Source organism: Volvox carteri, assembly GCF_000143455.1.
Source record: "Volvox carteri f. nagariensis unplaced genomic scaffold VOLCAscaffold_15, whole genome shotgun sequence".
Taxonomy (NCBI): domain Eukaryota; kingdom Viridiplantae; phylum Chlorophyta; class Chlorophyceae; order Chlamydomonadales; family Volvocaceae; genus Volvox; species Volvox carteri.
The window spans coordinates 1,589,704-1,610,924 of NW_003307558.1; the positions used below are offsets into that span (position 1 = coordinate 1,589,704).

A 21,221-nucleotide genomic window follows, 5' to 3' on the forward strand; every position below is an offset into this window, starting at 1 on the left:
AAATCATATCATGGTGGTGGTGGTGCTGGCGGTGCTGAGGAGGTACGTAGGTAGGTAGGTAGCTAGGTAGGTAGGTAGGTAGGTAGGTAGGTAGGTAGGGGGGAAAGGGGGAAGGGGGAGGTCATGGGAAGGAGGAGGGATGCGGTGCACAACTTCACACACGAGCGATATGATGGGGGGTTGGGAGGGGCGAGGTGGGGCGAGTAGGGGAATGCTCCTGTGTGTGTGTAAAGTCGTGTGTACGGCCGCCAACTCTTCCCCCGGGTAATGAGAATCGGCGGTGTGTTTGGGAACCCTCACCTTCCCCAACTCGCCTTCCTCCCACCTCACCTCACCTCCCGCTCCCCAGACGTGCATAAGTATATCCGTGTTGTAGTGCAACCCCTCGCGTATGTATGTAAGTATGTATGATGTATGTATGTATGTATGTGGTGTGTTTCAGGACGTGAGCTCTTCGGGGCGCCACGTGGCGGTGGGCGGTGAGGGGCACCAGCTGCGGGTCTGGGACCTGGGGGCGGCCAACAAGGCGGCAGCGGCCACCGCGGCCACCGCGGCCCACACAGAGCCGCTCTTCGCGGGCAAGGCCGGCAAGCCGTCGCGATCCGGGCTACAAGATCTGGCGCACGTGACGGCGGTGTCGTACGTGCCGGGTCGCGATGACCAGCTGGTGAGGGCGGGGGGCGGGAGAGGGACGGGGGAGACTGTGTGTTTACCATGGCCGAGGGGCCGGTTGGTGGTTGGCAGTTGAAGGTTGGGGTGCTTGGGGGGTAGGTAGGTAAGAAATATAATTGTTCGGTCGGGGCCCACCACCACCACTGCCACCACCACCACCACCATCTCCAGGCCATGCGTGGGATTTATGTGATGTGCGTGTGTGCCGCCACGCCGTGTGGTACTGCAGGTGCTTGTGGGTACGGCAAAACACAAGTTGTGGCTGTACGACATGCGGGCGGGCCGCAAGCCGCAGTCTGAGGCGGTTTGGGGCGAGGGGCGCATTACCGCGTTGCTGCCCCAGCAGGATGGTACGTGGGGGGTGGGGGGAGCGTACCGCTAAGGATAAGGAGCAGGGGGCCGGGGGAAGTGGAGAGGGGTAAAACACACAGGGTTGACACGGGAGGAACAGGGGGGACGGCAGTCTGCGATTTCAGATAAGTACGGCGTCCGTACGGTACGGTATCGTTGTTTTTGAGGCCCCGGAGCGTCCAACCCGATTCGACCCGCTGGCCGCATAACCCCTCTCTCTACACACACAAACACAAACACGCACATGTATATGTACATATCTGCATATATATTTATATGTGTGTGTGTGAAGAAAAAGAAAGAAAGAGAGAGTGTGTGTGTGTATGTTAAAAAAAGAGAAAAAGAGAGACAGACAGACAGACAGAGACAACTGTCCACCGACCCGGCTGTCTCCCAGCCTGAAGAGCTCTCCCTCCACTTCCCGCGTCTCCGTCTCCCCTCCCTCTCTGCCCCCCTCGCCGCCAATGTTCCGTCCAGGTCCCTAATCCCTCCAGTCCCACCACCACAGAGCTCAGCACAGCTGTAGCAGTAGCACATGCACCTCTCTACACGACAAGCCCAGATGACCTTCCCCCCCCCCTCTCCCCCTCCCTTCAGGCACCCGCGTGTGGGTGGGTAATGGTCGCGGTCAGGTGGAGGCACTGGATCTGCGACAGGCCCCGGGCAACGTGTCCATGGGGCACGCGCTGAAGGGCTCTGCTGGGGCGGTGAGTGACTGGGGGGGTGAGCTAGGGGTGGGCGGGCTCTGTGCTAAGGTGTGACTCGGAGCTGCTGGATGGCCCGGCTGTGCGATCAGAGCTCAGAGCTGCGGTGTGGAGGGATGGGGTGGGGTGGGATGTCGCTTGAGGGGGCCCATGCCCAGGGTGGTTATTACGGGCGTCAGTGTGCACTGGGCTGGCCGCTCCACCTCTCCTCCTCCTCGCCCTCGTCCGCGTACGACATGGCATGGCATGATGATACGGCATGATGACGTCATCTGGTGGCGCTCCGCCCCATCACACACACACACACACACACACGCGCGCGCGCGCACACGTCCCCCCCATGACACCCCTGACGTACTCCGGTCGGGTTTTCCTGATCCGTTTTACGAGGCCTCAGCTGCCCCCGCGGGGTTGTGTATTCTCCTACCTTCTTTCCCCCCCCCTTCCCTACTACGTCTGGTACATTCTTTCCTTGGTGGCAGCAGCTTCACTCGTTCGTGGTTCGTCTTCCCCCCCCCTTTTGGGTCCCGGACTATCCGTCTATCTCTTTGGTATCTGCTTCATTCGCCAGTGGATCGCGTTAACCCCCTCCCCTCCCCCCCCATCCCGCCCTCCCGCCGGATGACGCAGATCCGGTCGCTCAGCCTGCACCCGACCCAACCGCTCATCGCTTCCGTGTCGTTGGACCGGCACCTCCGAGTGCACTCAACCACCAACCGCCAACTGCTAACCAAGGTCTATTTGAAGCAGGTCGGCTGGTTTGGGGGCTTGTCTTGTGGAGGAGAGGTAGGGGGAAGTGTGTGCATGTATGTGTGTGGGGGGCAGTGTGGGGGGGGGAAGCACAGCCGAAAGATGTGGAACGCTTTAACTTGTGTCATCCTGTTCCATATGATTTCTTCAACTCCTCAACCACCACCCACCCACATATATATGTATATACATACATATACCCACAGGCACTGACGGGTGTGGCCTGGCTGCCTACAGCCCCAAAGCCCCCCTCATCCTCAGCTCGGGGGGCCGATGACGGCCAGGAGGAGGAGCACGAGGGGTACGACATGTACGAAGAGGAGGGCGAGGAGGCGGCGAAGGTGCAGTCACACAAAGGTGAGGTCTCCGGTCCGGATGTTCCTCTTAGGGGAAGAGCCGGGTGGGGTGGGGTGGGGTTTGGGGGTGGGGGGCCGGGGGGGAGGGGGGGAAGCTCTCTCTCAGAAATCTGATCGAAGGGGTGGTGGAGGGAGGGGCCGAGGAGGGGACGGAAGCGGTCAGATCGCATCCAGAAGGAACGTGTCGGGTTGGGTGGTTTGGCGGTTTCATTCTTTTGCTCGTCCCAACCTCCGGTAGTTGTTTCCTTCTTTCCTAACCGACCACCGCAACGACCTGTTTGTTGCTTTCCCCCGGGTGGGGTGGGGAAGGGCGATTGTCGCCGCGGCCCCCTGGGGCCCTCGCGCCTCGTAGCACACGGCGACAGTGTCCTCGCAAGCCGCCAGAAGAATGATGATATTTAGTTATCAGTCATACACCAGATGGCAGAAATGTATCCCCGAACCCTCCCCACCCCCCGCCCTCCCCTCCCCTCCCCTCCCATCTTGGATGGGTGGATGTCACACCGCAGGTCCTTGTGTTGGTGGTGGTGGTGGTCAGGGGCGGCAGAAGGGCAGGTCGGGTCGGGAGGGGGGGGCCCCCAAGCAGAAGCAGAGGAAGGACAAGGCCCCGGCAAGGGAGGGCGACAGGGAGAACAACAAGAAGCAGAAGCGGCGGCGGCGGGAGGCCGAGGGGGAGGATGGCTGAGGGGCTGAGGGAGGACCTGATGGCCTTTTGATAAGAGGGTGCGCGTCTGTCCGTTTGTGTGTGTATATGTATGTATGTATGTATGTGCGAGCTCTTTTCGTTGTGGCGTATGGGCGGCCGGAGGGGAGGTGTGGCGGCGAGGGGGCTGATGGGGTCCCAGGGGTCCCCGGTGGGTTTGGCGGTTTCGGAGGGCGACATTGTAAAACTTGTGACTTGTGTCCCAGGTGCGTGTGTGCGTGTGTTTATGTGTGTGGGGGGGGAGAGGGCGAGATGTATTAAGAATTGGTTAGTGACCTGGCGCGGCGCATGTACGTATGATAGTGTACTGTGTTTGCTATGTATGGCTGTCCGTGTACCGTGTACCTCCGCGAGAAAAAGCCCTTCCCGGCCTCCTGCAGTTGCCTTTGGCCAGCAGGGCGCTGATGCGTCTCCATTACATTGAAAGATGTCACCTGAAAATGTAATGAACGGATGTAAACAACACCCCCACATATGTGAGACACGACGTGTATGGCCGTGCGTGAACAGGTCATGTTCGGCATCATCATCATCATGTTCCGGGTGGGGAGGAAAGGCCGCCGGACCCGCGCTGAGAGCAGCTCCCGTCTCTGTGTGCCGACTGGCGCAAACCTCTCCTCCCCCGCACACACACACACACACACACAACAAACGAACCAGTCTAATGCTGCCCTTAGGGTACTCGATTTGCCTCGTTGCGGGGAGGCTGGCAACCGCGAGCCGACATCACCACCAACTAACGTCACCGCCGCCGTGTCCCTCCCCCCCTCCGGAAAGGCAGCAGCAGCAGGATTATTGCTACGGGGCTACGTACGAATGTGTGTCTGCATGTGTGTGTATGTGTGTGTATTAGCCCCGACACGCCCCAGCATGGCGCCTTCTGGTCTATAAAAACATATATAAAGACGATATAAAGACCATAATAATACTATTGTTATAATATGTAGTTCTACACGGCACATGTCAGTATAGACGCCATTCATGCACGTCAGCATGTGCATTAATCTGACAATACACGCGACCAAATCTGTCAACTGAAAACTACCTGACGCCTCAAGAAAGGCTAAGGACCAGGCCCTCCACCAGAGCCGGGTGCCGCATCCTGTCCTCCACCCCCGCTCTCCCGCCCGCCCCCCCAGAGCCCGGGGTAACTCATAGACCAGGTAACTGCCAAGCGTATCTTCGTTAGCACTGCCAAAACGGGCCGTTGATGTGCGAGTGGCAGTGGGTCATACACACCTCACCTCGCCCCACCTCGCCCCGATGAAAATAGCTTGTCAAAGACCTGGCTGCGGATTGGGACGATCCACGTGGGAGCAAGTAGTACAGGTACACAATACTCGCCGCCTCCTTCATGACCGGTGTGCTACACAACCGTACGACAACGCATCATATGTCGTACATGTATTACGTACCGGAATACGGCAAGACGGGTACACAATAGTCGGGGCCCAAGCCATCCGAGAAGAAAATAAACCATCCTTTTGGCGCATTTAAAAAAAATATAAAGCATCAAGACAGCAGTGCCAAAACAAAAAAAGTAAGAATTCATTAAGAATTCATTAAGAAATATTTAGAAATATCAATTTTGTTTTATAAATAATATCATTTTATTAAGCGACATACATACGTACACACACAGCCAGTAACAGCGCATTTGCTCTTTTTCCACTCCGATCGGCTCCGGGGGGTGCAGCCCCCACTCCTGTCACAAGTGTCGCGCCTGCTGCGCCTGCGCGCCTGCAGTACTCCCGGCCCCAGTACGGCGTTCACAAACTTCCGCCCCAGTCATCTCACCCTCCCGGGGAGGAAAGAGCCGAAAGGGACATCAATATCGTGGCTGCTCCCAGGCCCATCCACAGTAATGATAGGCCCCGGGGCCCCCCCTCCCCACCCCACCGGGGAGGAGACCACATCACCACCATCCAGACCGAGGACCCCAAACGAACACCGGCATGCCACCCTGGCAAAATTATTATGAGGTGGAGGTGGACTACGGGCCCTGGACGGCCAATAAATGCTGCCGCCGCTAGGCCTGTCGCTCCGAAACCCGATACATTGACCTGTCGTACTTCCGCAACGCACAAAGTAATGCCGTCGCCGCGGCTGCTGTCACAGCAGCTCTATGTCTCGCCACCATCCCTGCCAACGTCACAAACAATATCAGCCACTAGTCAAATATCCGATACGACAACAATCTGTACGTAGCTGTACAGCTACTGCCACAGGCCTGTACGACTGCTACAACCCCCTCACTGCAGATACTGCTGCTGCTGCGCTTACCCGCTTAACCGTTGCGCCCTGCCACCAACTTCCCTTCCCTAGTGGGCACATACATACATACATACATACATAGCGGACGGTCACAACACCCAACAAACAGTCCCGTGCACGCACTGTTGCCGCTGCTGCTGCTGCTGCTGGAGATGCCGTAGCAGCGCACGACGTACGACAACGGTGCCTTCTACAGCGGCTCCGCCACAGGCTGCACGCTGCTCAGTCCATCCCCTCGCTCTTGTTCTTTATGATCCAGCTGCTCCTCCCCGCCCCCGCCGGCGGCAACCCCCCACGCGGCCTTGTTGCGCATCTGCTCGAGTTGGGCCTTCCGCCGCCTCTCCAGCTGCAACTGCATCAGGTCCACAGACCCCAGGGCCTCGTCCGGAGCCAGAGAGCCGCCGCCGTGGCGGGCTGCGGCGGGGCGAAGAGCGCGGAGGCGGGTGCGCTGCTCCTGCGGCCACCCAGCGGCCGGGAAGGGGAGGGGGAGGATGATTTTTGGGTGGGGCTGCTTTTGGACCGGTCCCGGGTCTGTACCACTGGGCAAAGCATGCCGCACATGGCCGGGCAGTGCATGAATGATTGTGTTTTGTTGTTTGCTATACTTTGCTGCATATTTGAGTTGTTGCATTTCCAAAAGTTTAAATGTTGGAAGCGATATCTTTTCTTTTCTAAACGGCCGTTGGATATGTTTTGTAAACAGGCCGAAGAAAGGGTCGCGAAGGTCCTTAGAGGCTGCAGTGCTGTCGCGGGCCGCGGCGCTGCTCGTCCAAGCACGTGATGGGATGTACGGATTGCCGGCTGCGTACAGCACACGCACCTTTTGCCCCTCGACACCGCCGGCGCCATCCGCCATGCCGTTCAGCTCCTCCTCGTCGTTGGAACCCGAATCCAAGCCACCGTCGACATCGTCTGGATCTTTGCCGTCCGCCATCCCACCAAACTTGAACTGCCGGCCAGCGGCGGCGGCGGCGGCGGCCTGCGTAAAGGGCTCACGGGCAACGTTCAGTGATGGCAACGTATGTATGTATGTATGTATGTATGTATGTATGTATGTATGTATGTATGTATGTATGTATGTATGTATGTATGTATGATGTGTGGGACAGGGGGGCATATCTTCACCCGTGGCCGCTACCCGGCCAAACCCTGCCTTCCCCGGTATTTCGGGGCACCCTCATCCAGTCTCCCTAGTCAACTTCTCAGTGGATCGCTCAGGTCCTGCACCCACCACCAGCATCCAACGGAATCTGCCGGGTCGACAGCGGCCCAACTCCATTCCTGGTCGGCTCGCAAGTCAACTTTATCCCAGGTCACCACCGTCCATCGACTAGGGGCACTATCACCTTCCACCATCGGAAGAATTTTCGACCATGACCGGTCTCGTATGTCTGTCTGTCTGTCTGTCTGTCTGTATGTATGTATGTGGGGAAAGTTAATCCCCGGCAGAGGCACTTACCGGCGGTGTGGCTGCTGGCGAGGCGGCAGGTAACGGTGATGATGACGGCAACTCAGATTCCGCCACCGAAACCGATGACTCAGCAAGAGCAGCCTCCTGCAGATCAATAAGGCCCCCCGGGAGAACCGAGATGCCGTGTCGTACACAAGGAGGTATCGAACACGTACGGCACATGCATGACAAACAACCAAACCTCAACAGATAAGCTTCCCCCTACAGAATATATACATATATATGTATATATATGTATATATAAGTATGTATGTATATATATATTGTAATAACATGTAATGATATTATATTGACACTTATGAAGACGAACCACGAGTGGCAGATGTATGGGAAGCAGAACTGACCAGTCGCGAGAGGGGGTAGTAGTGAGGGGCCCCCGCTCAAAAAAAGGTTTGGTTGACCCAACGTGTCCCACACCAGGAGGGGGGAAAACAGGGGCTGGCGCCCAAAGCCCCGCCCACCTACCGGGGCAATTCCGGCCCCATACTTCATCGCACGGGCTGCAGCACCGGGAGGTGGTGACGGCGCTGCCAGGTCTTTGGCGGGCGGCGGTTTCGCTCTGGAGTCCGAATCCCCTCCCAGCTCCTCCCCGCCGTCGCCATCGCCGTCAGGTCTGCGTGTATGAGTGTGTGGGGGGAGGGGGGGGAGGGGGGAGGAGGGGGGAGGGGGGAGGGGGGAGGGGGGAGGGGGGAAGGGAGGAGGGCCCGGGCGGCGAGGTGAGGGAGATCACGGTGGACACGCCGCAGCTCGGTATGCTGCATGTCTTGGTGTTTCTGTCCAGCCGCTCTGTTGTGATACGTGCGGCGGGTCCCGCGTCGTTCAGTGTGTGTGTGTGTGTGTGTGTGTCTCTGTCTGCATATGTGTATGGAGGAAACCATTAATCAGGCTATCGGATCCGCCCCCGCCGCCGCCGCCGCCGCCGCCACCATCTCCAGACATGCCTCGGGTCGAGGCCCTCTAGAACCTTCCTCCACCTGATCCGGGAGATGGTGCTGGTAATGTTCGTACTCACCGTTTGAAGTTACGAGCCGCCAACAGCGGATTCCAGTCAGCAGTTCTGGCACCGGCGCCTGTTGCCGCCGCCGCCACGTCATCGTCCCCCTGCAGATCGCTTGATGATAAGCCGCCAACGCCGGGCCTGTGGAACTGCCGTATAGCCGAATTACCGCCGCAGGCAGGGGCGTCGCCGCCGCCACTGGCTGTGGCGCCGTCATCACCTCCGTCGCCCGAAGCCCCGCCATCGCCAGGTCTGAGCAACTGCCGTACAGCCGAATTACTGCCGCAGGCAGGGGCGTCGCCGCCGCCGCTGGCTGCCGCGCCGCGATCGCCGCCATCGCCTATGTCGCCCGAAGCCCCGCCATCGCCCGGTCTGAGCAACTGCCGTACAGCCGAACTACTGCCGTCGGCAGGGGCGTCGCCGCCGCCGCTGGCTGCCGCGCCGCCATCGCCGCCATCGCCTATGTCGCCCGAAGCCCCGCCATCGCCCGGTCTGAGCAACTGCCGTACAGCCGAATTATTGCCGCCGGCAGGGGTGTCGCCGCCGCCGCTGGCTGCCGCGCCGCGATCGCCGCCATCGCCTATGTCGCCCGAAGCCCCGCCATCGCCCGGTCTGAGCAACTGCCGTACAGCCGAATTATTGCCGTCGGCAGGGGCGTCGCCGCCGCCGCTGGCTGCCGCGCCGCCATCGCCGCCATCGCCTATGTCGCCCGAAGCCCCGCCATCGCCCGGTCTGAGCAACTGCCGTACAGCCGAATTATTGCCGTCGGCAGGGGCGTCGCCGCCGCCGCTGGCTGCGGCGCCGTCGCCGCCTCTTAGGCTACCACCTGCGTCAGGGCCATCGGGCCGCGCAAAAATGGGATCGCTCCAGCCGTCTCCGCCTACTGCTGCTGCCGCGGCCGCCGCCGACGATGACGCCGCCGAGGCGGCAGCCACAGCAGCCGCCGCAACCGCCGCCGCTGCCGCCTCCACAGCCGCCGCGGCCTCCGCTGCCGTCGATCCCTTTCCACTGCCTCCGCTGCCCGGTGAGCTTACACCCTTCTCCCTTCGTCTTTCCTCAACCGGGCGCGGAGATTCTCCAAAGGCTCCCCCCGAGGGGGAGAATGGAACCGCGGCGAGCGGAGAAAAACTCGAACACGAACTCGAAGCTAGTGTGATCACCGCCGTGTTTCTCATAGCGACGGCGGTATCGCCGGCAGAATCTGCCGTACCGTTGGCGGTCGGCGGCGGCGGCTCCGTCAAGGGCGCGGCCACGCCGCCGCCGCCCTCCCTGCCGCGAGCATCGGCGCAGCCAGTGCGCTGCTGCCCCAACGATAGCGGCCCGGCAAAGGGGCTGCCTGCTTTGGCAACATCCAGTGAACCGGCCGCTAGCGGCACTGTAGTTGCCAAAGAAGGCAGCAGCGACCGCCGGACCGCCGGCGACGGTAACCGCCCGGAAAGGATGTCTTTGCCGCCGCTGCCGCCATCGCCACCCGCTTCCGAAGCGGCGGCAGCGGCGGCGACGGCGGTGGGGCTAGAGACAGAGGCGGCGGAGCTGTCATGGTTATGGGAGCTGTACGGATGATGGGGTATAACAATCGGCAGTACATTTCGTACGGGCAGGGAGCGCGGCGCCAGAGCAGGGCCAAGCTGCGGCAAATGCTCCAGGTTGCCCCCAATGGGCGGAAGGAGGGGAAGCCGGGGCCCAGCGCCAGATACAAGAGTCATGTGTGATGACGTCACCGCCGGGGAGGCTGGCGCTAGCGGCGGCCCTGATGGGCTATCCAATCCTGCCGCCGCCGCCGCCGGGCCTCCTGCCCCCACATCAGCTCCTAGCATCGATGGCGACGCACTGGCGGCGGGCGCCGCCGCCACTAGCATCATCGGCTCCGCCGGCGCCGTCAGCGAAGACGCATCTGCCAACGGCGCCGCTGCCGTCGCCGCCGACGCCCTCTGCAGCTCCGCCTCGATGGCCGCTGGCGCCTTGATCGCCGCCGCCGCCGGCAACGGCGTTGACGGCTCGGTCTCAGCCACCGCGGCCGTCTCCTTTACCGCCGCCGCCGCCGTTGTCGCCGCGGATGCTTCCGACACCCTCTCCATCTCCGTTTCGAGGGCAGCTGGCTCCTTGACTACCGCCGCCGCCGCCGTAACCGCCGTTGACGGCGACGGCATCGATGCCATCGACGGCTCCTCCGCCAGCAGTCCTGCGGCTGCCGACGGCTCCGCTGCTGCTAGTGCCGCTACTGCTTCCGAAGCCCATGACGATACAGACGACAGCGACGGTAGCAACGTTGCACCCACCGGCTTCCGTACTGACGGAAGGCCAGGTCCCGACCCGCCGGACTCCATCACAGTACTGAATAATCCCCCGTTCCCGGCGTCGTCACCACTACCGCCGCCGCTGGCAATGCCGCCGCCGCCGTAGTTGTTAGCACGTATATGGCCGCCGTCGCAGCGTCTGGCGCCGTCGCAGCTGTCCGCACTAGTCGTTGTCGGAGGCAACACCAACAGCATCGGTTCTTGGGGCACTTGCCCCGGTGGCGGCGGCGGCGGTAGCGGCGGCAACTGGCTCGACGGAACCCCTATCCCTGTCCCAGTCCTCCGCGCCGTGTCCTCCGCCGAACTCCGCGGCGGCGACGACGGCAGCGACGCCGCTGACGCCGACAACAGCGCATCCGAGTCGACGCTCCGAACTCGGCGAGTTGGTACGACACCGTCATCCCCTTCACCAGTATCTGCCGGCGCCCGCACGGAGGGCACAACCGCCAAGCCGCCGCCGCCGCCGCCGCTGCCGGCGTTGTCGCCGTCTCCAACTATAAAGGCCAACTTGGGGTTGCTGACGCCGCAGCCACCCGCCGCCGCCGCCGCCGCCACCGCCGCCGCCGCTGCTCCGCCACCGGACAGCTCCGAACCTTCCAAAGGCCGCCCTTTCAGCTCATTCGGCGCGACGCGAGTTCCCCGCCAACTTCCTCCCCTCCCACTGAAACTGCCGCCGCTACTGCCGCTGCTGCGTCGGCCAAACAGCGACCGCCAAAGCCACGACCTGCCGCTGATCTTTGGGGTTGGCGGGGTCAGCTCCGCCGCTGCCGCTGCCGCCGGCGGCGTCCGTACCTCCGCCACAGTGTCCTTACCTCCGTCGACAGCGGTCCCCGCCGCCTCAACCTCCGTCACGAGCTCCCGGCGGCGGCGGCGGTAGCAGCACAACAGCAGTACGACCAGAACTACCAGGACCACCACGCCGCCGACCGCGGCCGGTGCCGCGATCGCCGCCACCGATTTATTGCTGTAGCCGTTACTGACGCTGGCCCGGCCGCTACTGCTAGCACCGCCGCTGCCGTCGCCGTCTGGCATCATATCGGCAGCTGCGCCGCCACCGTCAGCCGTCGGCCTCGCCGCCAGCAGTGCTGGAGGCAACGGCGACGGCGGTGGCGGCGGCAACGAGCTCGCGGTGCGGCCGTACAACGTGGCACGGCAGCTGGCTTGTGTCAGCGCCACCGACAGCGACGGCCCGGTCGAGGAGGCGGCGCTGACGGTGAGGGGCTCCATCGCCGCCAGCAGTACGGCAACAAAGGCCTGGCAGCCCGTAAAGCTACTGTCTGCCGTCGACACGCCACGAACCTGTGCGGCGGCGGCGGCGGCGACGGCGGCGACGACGGTAAACGGTTTCTAATCCCTTTGCTTCCGGTTCCCCTTCCTCGACAACCGTATTGCAAAGGCTGATATAAAACCCTAGCACGTATAACACACGGCACAGAACCCACAGGCCCCTTGCCCGGCCCTCATTCCTTGAGTGATTTGCTACAGTGTTTCTTTTCCTCGACCCGCTGGGCTCGAACCCAAACATAAGCACAGTAAACCCTGTGAAGTGTAAAACCCAAAGTCAAAACAAAACCCGTTGGTAAAACCTCTAAAACCCAAAGGCCTCAAACCCCCGGACACACGCACGCACCAGGGCGCCAGGAACCGCCAAGGACGTGTCCGTTTCCCCGGGACACAGGCCTGTCAACACGCCGGTAGCGCCGCCGCTGCCGCTGCCGTACAGCGTACGGAAGACCGCCGTGCCGAAGCTTTCCAGGGATATGGCTTGGTCCAACTGCGTCGCGTGTTCGTGTGTGTGCATAGCGTGGTGGGACGTCAAGCGCTGCCCCTGCCCCGGGGTGCGGCCTTTCCGAGGTCTTCCGCCGGCTCCGAGGAAAGCGGATTGCATGTATTCGTGAAATCGTGTAATCGTGAAATCGTATAAAGCGACCACACGTGCCTTTACAGCGGCTTCCACTTTCTTCTCAACCACCCTCTCTCATCCCCCAACCCCGCCCTCCACCGCGTTTACTCTCTCTCTCTCCCCCCCAACTACCACCACACACACACACACGCATCAGCTCTCGCACCTTCAACACGAGAACCACCTGGGTGGCAACCTCCGCACTGCAATCAGTTCCTCCATCTCCTCCGGCCCCGCCAGCACTACTGCTGCTATTGCGGCTGCTGCTACTGCTGCTGCCAGCACTAGGGGGAGAGGCTCCGGTAGAGGCTGTAGCAGCTCCTCCCACCTTGCAGCTCGTGGTGGTCACGTTGGACGGCGGGAGGCCAAATGCCGCCGCGACGACAGCAGACAGCGTCGAATGAGCGCCCTGGGCCGTACAAGTACCGTACGGCGAGCTGAGCTACAGTACGGGAAAGTGCGGTCAGCGATCGGGTCCATTGGAGCAGGCTTGAAGGAAATAGCACAATGGGGGAGGTGGGGAAAACCGGGGAAAATGTCCACGAGTCGAGTCGGAGGGGGAGCAGACAGACAGACAGGCAGACAGACAGACATGCATGCATGTACGGCGGACGGCGTACCACGGGGTCCAGGGCAGGGCTTGCAACCCACCTGGAAGCGCAACGTGACCGTTAGGAAGTTGTACGACAAATGCAGTACCGCCCCAGGAACTGCCGGCAGGCTGGTTCCGGCTGCTAGTGCCGCCGGAAGTGTAATCTCCGCCTCGTACGACACAAAGGTGGTGTTGGGCGGCGGCGGCGACGTCTGTCCCATCGACAGCAACGACGAACGGACGCCGGCTGAGCCACGTGTCAAGGGCTCCAGGGAACGCGGAGGTGGAGACTGCGGCAGTGGGCGGGGGAGGATTAGGGGCTCTGTTTGGGTTTGGGCGACATGCACGGGGGTGCACGAGTGCGCGGGCTGGGTGTTGGCAGAGGGGTGTGGGCAGAGGGGCGTCGCGAGAAGAGGCGAGGAAAACACCCCGGGGTGCTGTTGGTTGGCTTACAACTGCCCGGTAGTATGTACCTGTCAAGGGCTGACAGGAGGAACCCTACGGGTGGAGGGGAGGTAGCTGAGCGCTGATTGGCTGACTGATTGATCGGGGGAGGTTGATCAGGGGAAGGGAGGGGCGGCGCCAGGGAGGGGCGCAGTGCGATGATGGCGGTTGGCCCAAAACCGGGTGGGGGTTTTGGGGGCGTGAGGGGCTGCTTGGGGGCTGGTGTGGTCGCTTGCGGTGACGGGTGGGGGCTGGTGTGCACGCGCGACCCACCTACCGGTGTTATGTCGTGCTTCAGGTCGTCCCAGGCGCCGTTTCCATGCTCATGTGCTTCGTTGAATGTATGCCTCGTGTTCACAGCGGCTGTCGCTTGGTAGCGGGGCACCGTCGATGCGTCTGCCATGCTGTGCAACTGCGGTGTCCAGCTGTGCAGGTAAAACAGAAGAGCTAATGTATGGAAGGTGACGTATATGATGTTGATCGGCGCCCATTTCGTTTTGTCAGTTCGGCGTGGTCGCGGCGTAAACCCAAAATGGCGAGGCCCAGCCATTGTCGCAGTCCAGCGTGCAAACTTATGTCAATCGACATCATCCATTTCTGTGATACAATAGATTTGCATCAACGCAACATGAAGGATGTCTGGCAAAGGGTAACCAGCTACTTTGCAGCTGCAAGCAATGGCGCTGGGTAGGAGGATGTTGCGGTGATCGTGTCAAAGGACATCATGTAAATGAATTACAGTATTACCCAGCAGTGTGTAAAGAAACCAAACATTGCGGCAATCGGCAAGCTTTGGCGCCCTCCGATGGGCTGCACGACACTACAGAAGAAAAATTCGTAGGTGAACGTCATTGAAGAGCATGTAAATTTAGCCGAAACTAGCCCAAATGTGAATTGCGAAGAATGGGAATAATTGCTCGCATTTCCCACGCTGCTATCTAGCTGTGTAGTTTTGACAACCCCCATGGTCCGGGCGCCGGCACATGCTAGCATTGGGTTGCAAGATGCAGAGCCCTATAATTAGTATATGATTCGAATGATTTAAGGGCCTCATGAGTATGCCGGTCCCTTACGCAACGCAACATATAGATACAAACGGCGAACACATTGAAGAACGGAGACGAGCGTAGGAGAAGGCGGCATTTAATAAGTTACGTAACAGGCTACAACCTGACAAGTTGGGTCGAGGATTAGCTTTTCCATAGCATCGGTACCTCGCAGGTTTTGCGCCCATCAGACTTACAAATCAATCAGAGAGTCGTGTCAACAATATCCAGCATGAAGTAGCTGTTGAAAGTTGGCGACGGATGAGGCGCTTAATGAGGTATGTGGGGTACCACTATGTGCGGTAAGCTGTAGTAAAACCGAATTGCCAGACGCCACGCCAGCGTTGATCAGGTGACCAGTGGGAGCTCCCCCGGACACCCCGAACCCCCCCCAGTCCCGTATGAAATGAAACGTGGATTCTCACGCTTGTAACCAGTATGTGCACAACTCTTTAATCTGAAGTGATGAACCATATTAACCTTGATTTTCTGTGTTGGCGATTTAGTTTTGATGGCTGTTCTGTGCAAGGCACGGACTTCAAGCCGCATCAGCAGATCCTGAACGTAAAATGGGATTTAAGGTTAAGATATATTTTTTAAAATACAACAGCGTCCTCATTACCTGTATCTAATCTGCTTGGCATGTGCAGCATACAGCATGCATATCGACGCACGACAGCATGGAAGAAGTCAGCCCCGTTGGGCTTGGTATTACCAAAATAGCATATGTGTGGTATGCATTGCGCAATCGTATGACATAATCTGTTCGGCGGCATCATGATGGCCAGCAATACAGTCACTAGTAACCACGTCGACCTACCAACCTGCTCAATCTGTTTGTGTGAATAATCACGTGGGCGAAGGAAAAATTCAAAATAGGTTTAGACTGGTAGTGCTTTCATCGGGCGTTAGGAAGCCTTGGGATTTGGGGTGCGGGCTATGCCAGCCTATTGATGATAGCTATCATCAATCTCGGGACCCAGGACTTGCCCTTCAGCCCGGACACCAACCGTACACTGCGGACGACCTTCTCCACCTGGTGGAGCAGCTGCAGCAGGACTTTGGTTTATCCCCTTAAGTTCCCCTTTAGGGAATGAAGACGAAGGGGACCAACGACTGTAGTTTAATCTATCAAGCTAGTAGCTCTAACGTATTTAAAAATACGTGACAGAACACGACAGTCAATGGAGATGGTCCTGCTGTCCCTTCGGCGAGGTGAGGACTTGCTGCCTACACGGCAGCTAGAGGCAGCCTATAGACGCTATGTTGAACGCGCCTCTTTTCCGCCCATCTCAACTTGCGCGGCGGCTGCCGTACTTTCCTCCACGTGATCCGCCATGGCGCCCTACATCTCTACTAAATGTAGACTTCAAATCCCCCGCCATCATGTGCTCGCCCCACCTCCGCCTCACCCCCGTAACCTTTGCTTGCAGGTATGAGGCACCAAGCACAATGCAATAAAATAGCCGCTTGGTCTGGATGTACGGTGCTGCGGACAGGGAAGCGTCCGCTGGCCGGGTACATGTTACGAGCTGGCGAGGGCTCGTAAGGCCCAGACGAGCAAGGGAGCTCCTGGACCTCCGCGAGTTCTAGCGTAGTCGAAAAGATAAAAGAAAAAGGGTTATGAAGCCAGTCTGCGAGAGAAATAAATAACTAGACTAGGCGGGCGTGGCCTTTCTACTCGGCTATCAACGTGCATCGCCGCATGCAGATGGTATGAACGACCTGTAAAGTCCGCGCTGATCACCAATGTCCATGACAGACCTCATATTAGCACGGACTCGATATCCGCCTAGCGTACACCTATAGGTTGAGGAGCCCCTCCCGTAGGTCCCTGTAGGCGCGACACTCTAGCAACATGTGAAACTCATCTTCTACTGTATTATTGTTTGCAACCACAAACCCCGCACCGGCGTCCTTGACGCGACCGACCGCCGGGTCCCAGAGACCACGCCCCTAAGCGAAACCGCAGCAGTGACAAGTATGACTTCGCAGGGATGTAGCACGTCGTGTGTTTCGGCATTCCCATCCAATGGGTACGCCGCAGCACATCTCAACCCCTGGTTTACGGCTGTCCGTCCGACACAAATTCCTGGGGGTGTAGTAATAAGACGTGGCTTCTGCCAGTCAGCATTATATCGCCCCCTCGAGATCCCCATGACATATCCAGGATTGACGGATAGGGTTCGACGCAATGAAATTGAAGTCCGGGTGCAGCGCCGGGAAGTGCCCTAAGCACCTGAGAGCCCTAAGGATCTAGAGACCCCAGTTGGTAGCAGTACAAAACCCTAAGACGACCTCTTCACGCAGAACATCGTGAAACACAGTCCCCCTCGCCAAATGACCTTGAGTTCGAAAAGGAAAACAAGTGAGGCCCGGTGAAGGTGGAGGGGCCATTGACCACCAGCTAAACAACACACAGGTGTCACACAGGTATCTTCCCCAACCCGGTGAGACGCGTCACAGAAACGTGCGTTGTAGCTACCTGGGAGCACGCGGACCTCCAGCGCCTTTTCGAAGTAGCAGGATCGCCCATGCGCGTCGGGTGGCCGCTCAACGACCTGGAGAATGAACCTCGGTCCGCACACCTGGACTCCGTACGACAGAATGGATCTAATTTTCATTTCAAAACACTCGAGCGCTATCTTAGGTAAAATGATGATGATGTTACAAGCTCGTAAGAGCTCTTGAGGCCCAGACGAACCAGGAGGCTCATGGACCGCGAAAACAAGGGAGAAAGACAGAAAAGAGAGAACAAGAAGAAAAGGGACCAAGTACAAGAACAAGCAAGTTCAGATCAAAAAATCGATGTTGCATAGATGTGCGCCGAACCCAAATGTTGTGAACTTATTCTGCCAACCCGCGCCGGTCGTCAACACTCATAACAAGGAGCATAGGCACGGGAAGCTGGTCACCCACATTAACACCTATCGAAGCGAAACCCTGACGGACCTCACCGTACGCCGTACATTCCATAAGCACGTAAAATTCATCCTCTACTCCGTTGATACAGACCCTACAATTGCGTTCATCCCTTCGCCGACCACCCGGCCTGTTGTTACCTAACAACAGCCAAGCTCCCAAGCGGAAACGCAAAAGGGAAAGCATCCGATTTTGGCGGGAATATAACCGGCCCGTGTGTTTCGGCGTCCTAGTACATCTAGTGCTTGTACCGGCGCATTTCTCCGCCAGGCTTGCAGTTATCAGTAACAAACTCACGAGGCGGCGTGCGGAGCCTACATTCGATCGAGCCAGTCTATCCACCAAACCTCTGCTCCAGAGTCCATAGGCATGAAGTGCAACAGCAGCAAACGGTACGAACGCCTTGTACGGTGCATGTTTACAATCGCTATACAAGTCGATATTCCAGCGATTAGCACCCAAGTACCTAAGGATCCGGATGGCGTGTGACAGCATTACTGGAATATGCTGTACAGCATTGTGATCGCCCGCGTAATGGTTATAACGCCGAGAGCTTGCACAACGGAATATGGCGCATGGTCGCATTTTCCAAATTTGCACAGAAACGAATTTGAGAAACGCTCTACAGTACATCAACTCGAGGTTTGCAATAACTCAACTTAGAGGCCCACAACTGAACAACCCGCAAAGAACCTTTTCTCCAAGGCCTGCAAACATTGTTGACACGACCCTCTGATTAATCATACATTGCGCAGATCCACTTCCTCAGCAGGTCGCGACTCTTCGGGCCACATGACTGACTGTACCGCCAAAATACCCATGCAGCCACCTGGATGATCTGTCAACCCGCTGCTCTACCAGCAGTGCCAACTTCATGACCATAACTAGTGTCATGTGACCCAACCCATTACATCATAATAATGATGAACAATGCGCAATGGTAGCACTGTTGTATCAACACGCAACGACCCGTGTGCTGTAGCCGCCGCAAGCTAACATATGTGTGCCTGGCGTGTGCGTATGTATGTATGTATGTGCGGTGTGTGAGGCATCTGAGGATCACCCTCGGTCGCCTATCCTGCACCAACGTGTGTTGCCCCTCCAGGATGTTCGGCCGCAACGTTGGCATCTCTCCGCGTCGCACAGAGCGGAAGGAGCTGACGTTGGTGCTTGCTCCTACTTTTGGGCCTCATCATTTTGTTGCCGCTGCGGCTGCTGCTATCGCTTCTTCTTCTTCTTCTGCCTAAGCTGACGATTGAGCTGCTTCTTCTCCTTCCACTGCTCCCGCAAATATTCGAGCCGGCATAGTGCGGCCCGAGAGAATGGACCATCACGTCTGGTCGCCATGCGCGCGGCGTGGAGGGCGACCGTCCAATTGACAGGGCAGCCCCGCGCCACCATCCATTCCAGAAGCCGTACGCGATGGAGATCTGTACCCACCACCTTGACGCACGCCGTGAAGGTACGGCCTCGAGGATGCCATTGAACTCCAAGCCGCCGCAGGCAGCGCATGACGCTCAAATCGTTGACTCGAACCGCGTGCACGTAGGGGGTGCCGCACTGCGAAGCATAGCCGGATGATAAAAAAAATGATGTCAGACGTTTCAAATAGGTAAGAGGGTCACTGTTTTTATTAGAGCTATTTGGCAAAGCTCGTCTCTAGCAACAGCAGCAGCAGCAGCAGCATAAAGTCCTGATACGGAAGGCCTTTGTGGGTTTGGGCCACCGGAACAGCGCCCAAGTAGAGGCACGTGGCCGTGTCGGTCGGTCGGGGAGGGCAGTTGGGAATTTTATTATGTGTGGGTTGGCGGATAGAGGTACCCACCAGAGCATCCCTTCTAGGTACCACCCACCAATCCAACCTGGCTGCTACTGCCGCCGCCGCGGCTCCTAGCGCAGCAGGGCGAAGTTGTAATGATAACACGGTACGGTGCCCGATTATTAAATGAACGTTTGGGTACGTTTCCTCCCGCACAGCACATGCAGGGCTTTGGGCATAAAGTGCATGCATGCACACATGCACGTTCTGAAACCAGCCGCGACCCACTTACCCGCCCCAACCTCCTCTCCTCCCTCTTTTAACTCCGCATACCTGCGGCACGGGGCAGCCATTCTCTGCCATGTACTCCAGCACTGCCGTATTGCCCACCTTGACCGCGTTCATGAAGCCGTCGACATGCCAGGGGCAGCCACGCTCGTGAAGCCACACGACCATATCCAAGCTGCCCGACTTGGCAGCCGCCAACATTAAATCCAAATCCGCGTCATTACGAACGTCGACCCCTAGGACCTCCACAAGCCACGCCACTACCTGCAAGTGCCCCCCTACCAAAGCTTCATGTAAGAGCCACTTTTCCGGCTCTCCATCCTCGGCTGCATCCTGTGCTAAGTGTCTGAAGGCGTGGAGGGCCTGTAGCACGTGCAAGTGCCCCGCGTTGGCGGCCTCCAGTGCTGCCGCTACCACGGAGGTGGGGCCTAGCTCCAGCAGCATTCGTACGGCCGTTAGACAGCCCGTGCTGCAGGCCTGAATGAGAGGCGATTCGATGTTGGTGCCATGGTTAAGGTAGCCGCGTCGTATCAACCAGCCTAGCCGTTCCGCACCGTCTTCGGAACGCGACGCAGCAGCCGTGAGCATGTTGAATGGCTCGAAGGCCTGAATAGCCAGTTCCGCCGCGACGACGGCACCCAATGCAACGCCCTCTTGCGATGGCTGTTGCTGTTCTTCTTGTTGCTGTTGCTGCTGCTGCCCCTCCTCTTGCTGCTCTTGCGGATGTTGTTGTTGCTGCTGTTGCAGCCCTTGCAACTGCTGTTGCTGAGGCGGAGGCAACATTTGCAGCAGCCAGCCCTCTAGCCACTCTATCCTCTCTTTCCAATCTTGCATGGGACTGCACGCCGCAGCAGTGAGCAGGTGCAGGACATCCTCAGGGATGAGGCACCCGTTGGGACCCATCCAGAGCGGCGGCAGTCTCTTCCGCCGGCTTAACCACTTCAGAGTAGACAGTTTGCAGCCCTCCGCCACGGCTTCAAACAGGTCGGCGGGTTCAAATATACCGAAGCTGTCGCTGTGAGCAGACAGCCGAGGGATTTGCGGCAGCTGCTGCAGAAGCCACCGAAAGAAGTCATCATGTCCATTGCGGGCTGCGGCACAGAGGGCGGCCCAAATCGCCGCGACGAAGCCGTCCGCGTTGTTTCCGTAGGACTCATCGTCGTCAGCAATAACGTGAATGTCGAAGAAGATGCCGTCGCTGAAAATAAAATGAAACAAATCCTTGCTTTGAGAATATCCCACGGCGTCACCTAAACCCATCGCGTCGCTTGGGCAGCCCTCGTCGACAAGCCAGGCGCATAGGTCGATGCGCCCCGCTTTGGCAGCGGCGCAAAGTATTCGCGAATGCAGTTGGAGACCAGTGCTCTGCATTGCCACTTTTAGGTTGTAAATACTCCCGCTGGACGCTACCAGGCACAGGAAGCGCATCCGTTCCTCGTAAGTCATGGTGCGTAATGAAGAGGGATCGGCCCAACGGCGTCGGAAGGCGTGGCAAGGTACAAGCTGCGACAGCCGCGTGGTGGAGTACCGCTTAAATTGCTCCGCAGCAAGCTTGTTCACAAGGCGGATGGTACACGCAACAACGTTTGGCGGAAGGAAAGCAACAACACAGTCCAAAATGTCGGAGGTCCATATTCGCGAGAAAAAGCCCGCGTTTCCATTATCACGATGACGAGACTTAACTCCAGACAT

The 21,221-nt window shown here is 58.8% G+C and overlaps 2 protein-coding genes across 2 annotated transcripts in view; one reads left to right on the forward strand and one right to left on the reverse strand.

The window, feature by feature from the left end:
* Positions 1-4,725, forward strand: part of VOLCADRAFT_104439 (uncharacterized protein) — a gene marked incomplete at both ends in the record, with an annotated part of 7,430 nt that extends 2,705 nt beyond the window's left edge. The window contains 8 exons of the mRNA XM_002949625.1: positions 443-667; positions 902-1,022; positions 1,621-1,730; positions 2,358-2,513; positions 2,684-2,834; positions 3,343-3,388; positions 3,642-3,742; positions 4,676-4,725. Of these exons, the coding sequence (XP_002949671.1) occupies positions 443-667; positions 902-1,022; positions 1,621-1,730; positions 2,358-2,513; positions 2,684-2,834; positions 3,343-3,388; positions 3,642-3,742; positions 4,676-4,725 (960 nt within the window). The remainder of the gene's footprint in view (positions 1-442; positions 668-901; positions 1,023-1,620; positions 1,731-2,357; positions 2,514-2,683; positions 2,835-3,342; positions 3,389-3,641; positions 3,743-4,675) is intronic.
* Positions 4,726-6,000: 1,275 nt separating this feature from the next.
* On the reverse strand, positions 6,001-21,221 carry VOLCADRAFT_90158 (uncharacterized protein; the record flags this gene model as incomplete). The annotated part of the gene is made up of 17 exons (XM_002949734.1): positions 6,001-6,264; positions 6,631-6,789; positions 7,270-7,365; positions 7,747-7,894; positions 8,294-9,104; positions 9,489-10,380; positions 10,558-10,991; positions 11,169-11,874; positions 12,206-12,349; positions 12,807-12,920; positions 13,130-13,360; positions 13,792-13,939; positions 15,962-16,049; positions 16,471-16,516; positions 18,923-19,042; positions 19,575-19,998; positions 20,419-21,221. 17 exons carry the CDS (start codon positions 21,219-21,221, stop codon positions 6,001-6,003), a joined length of 5,628 nt encoding a protein of 1,875 aa, XP_002949780.1.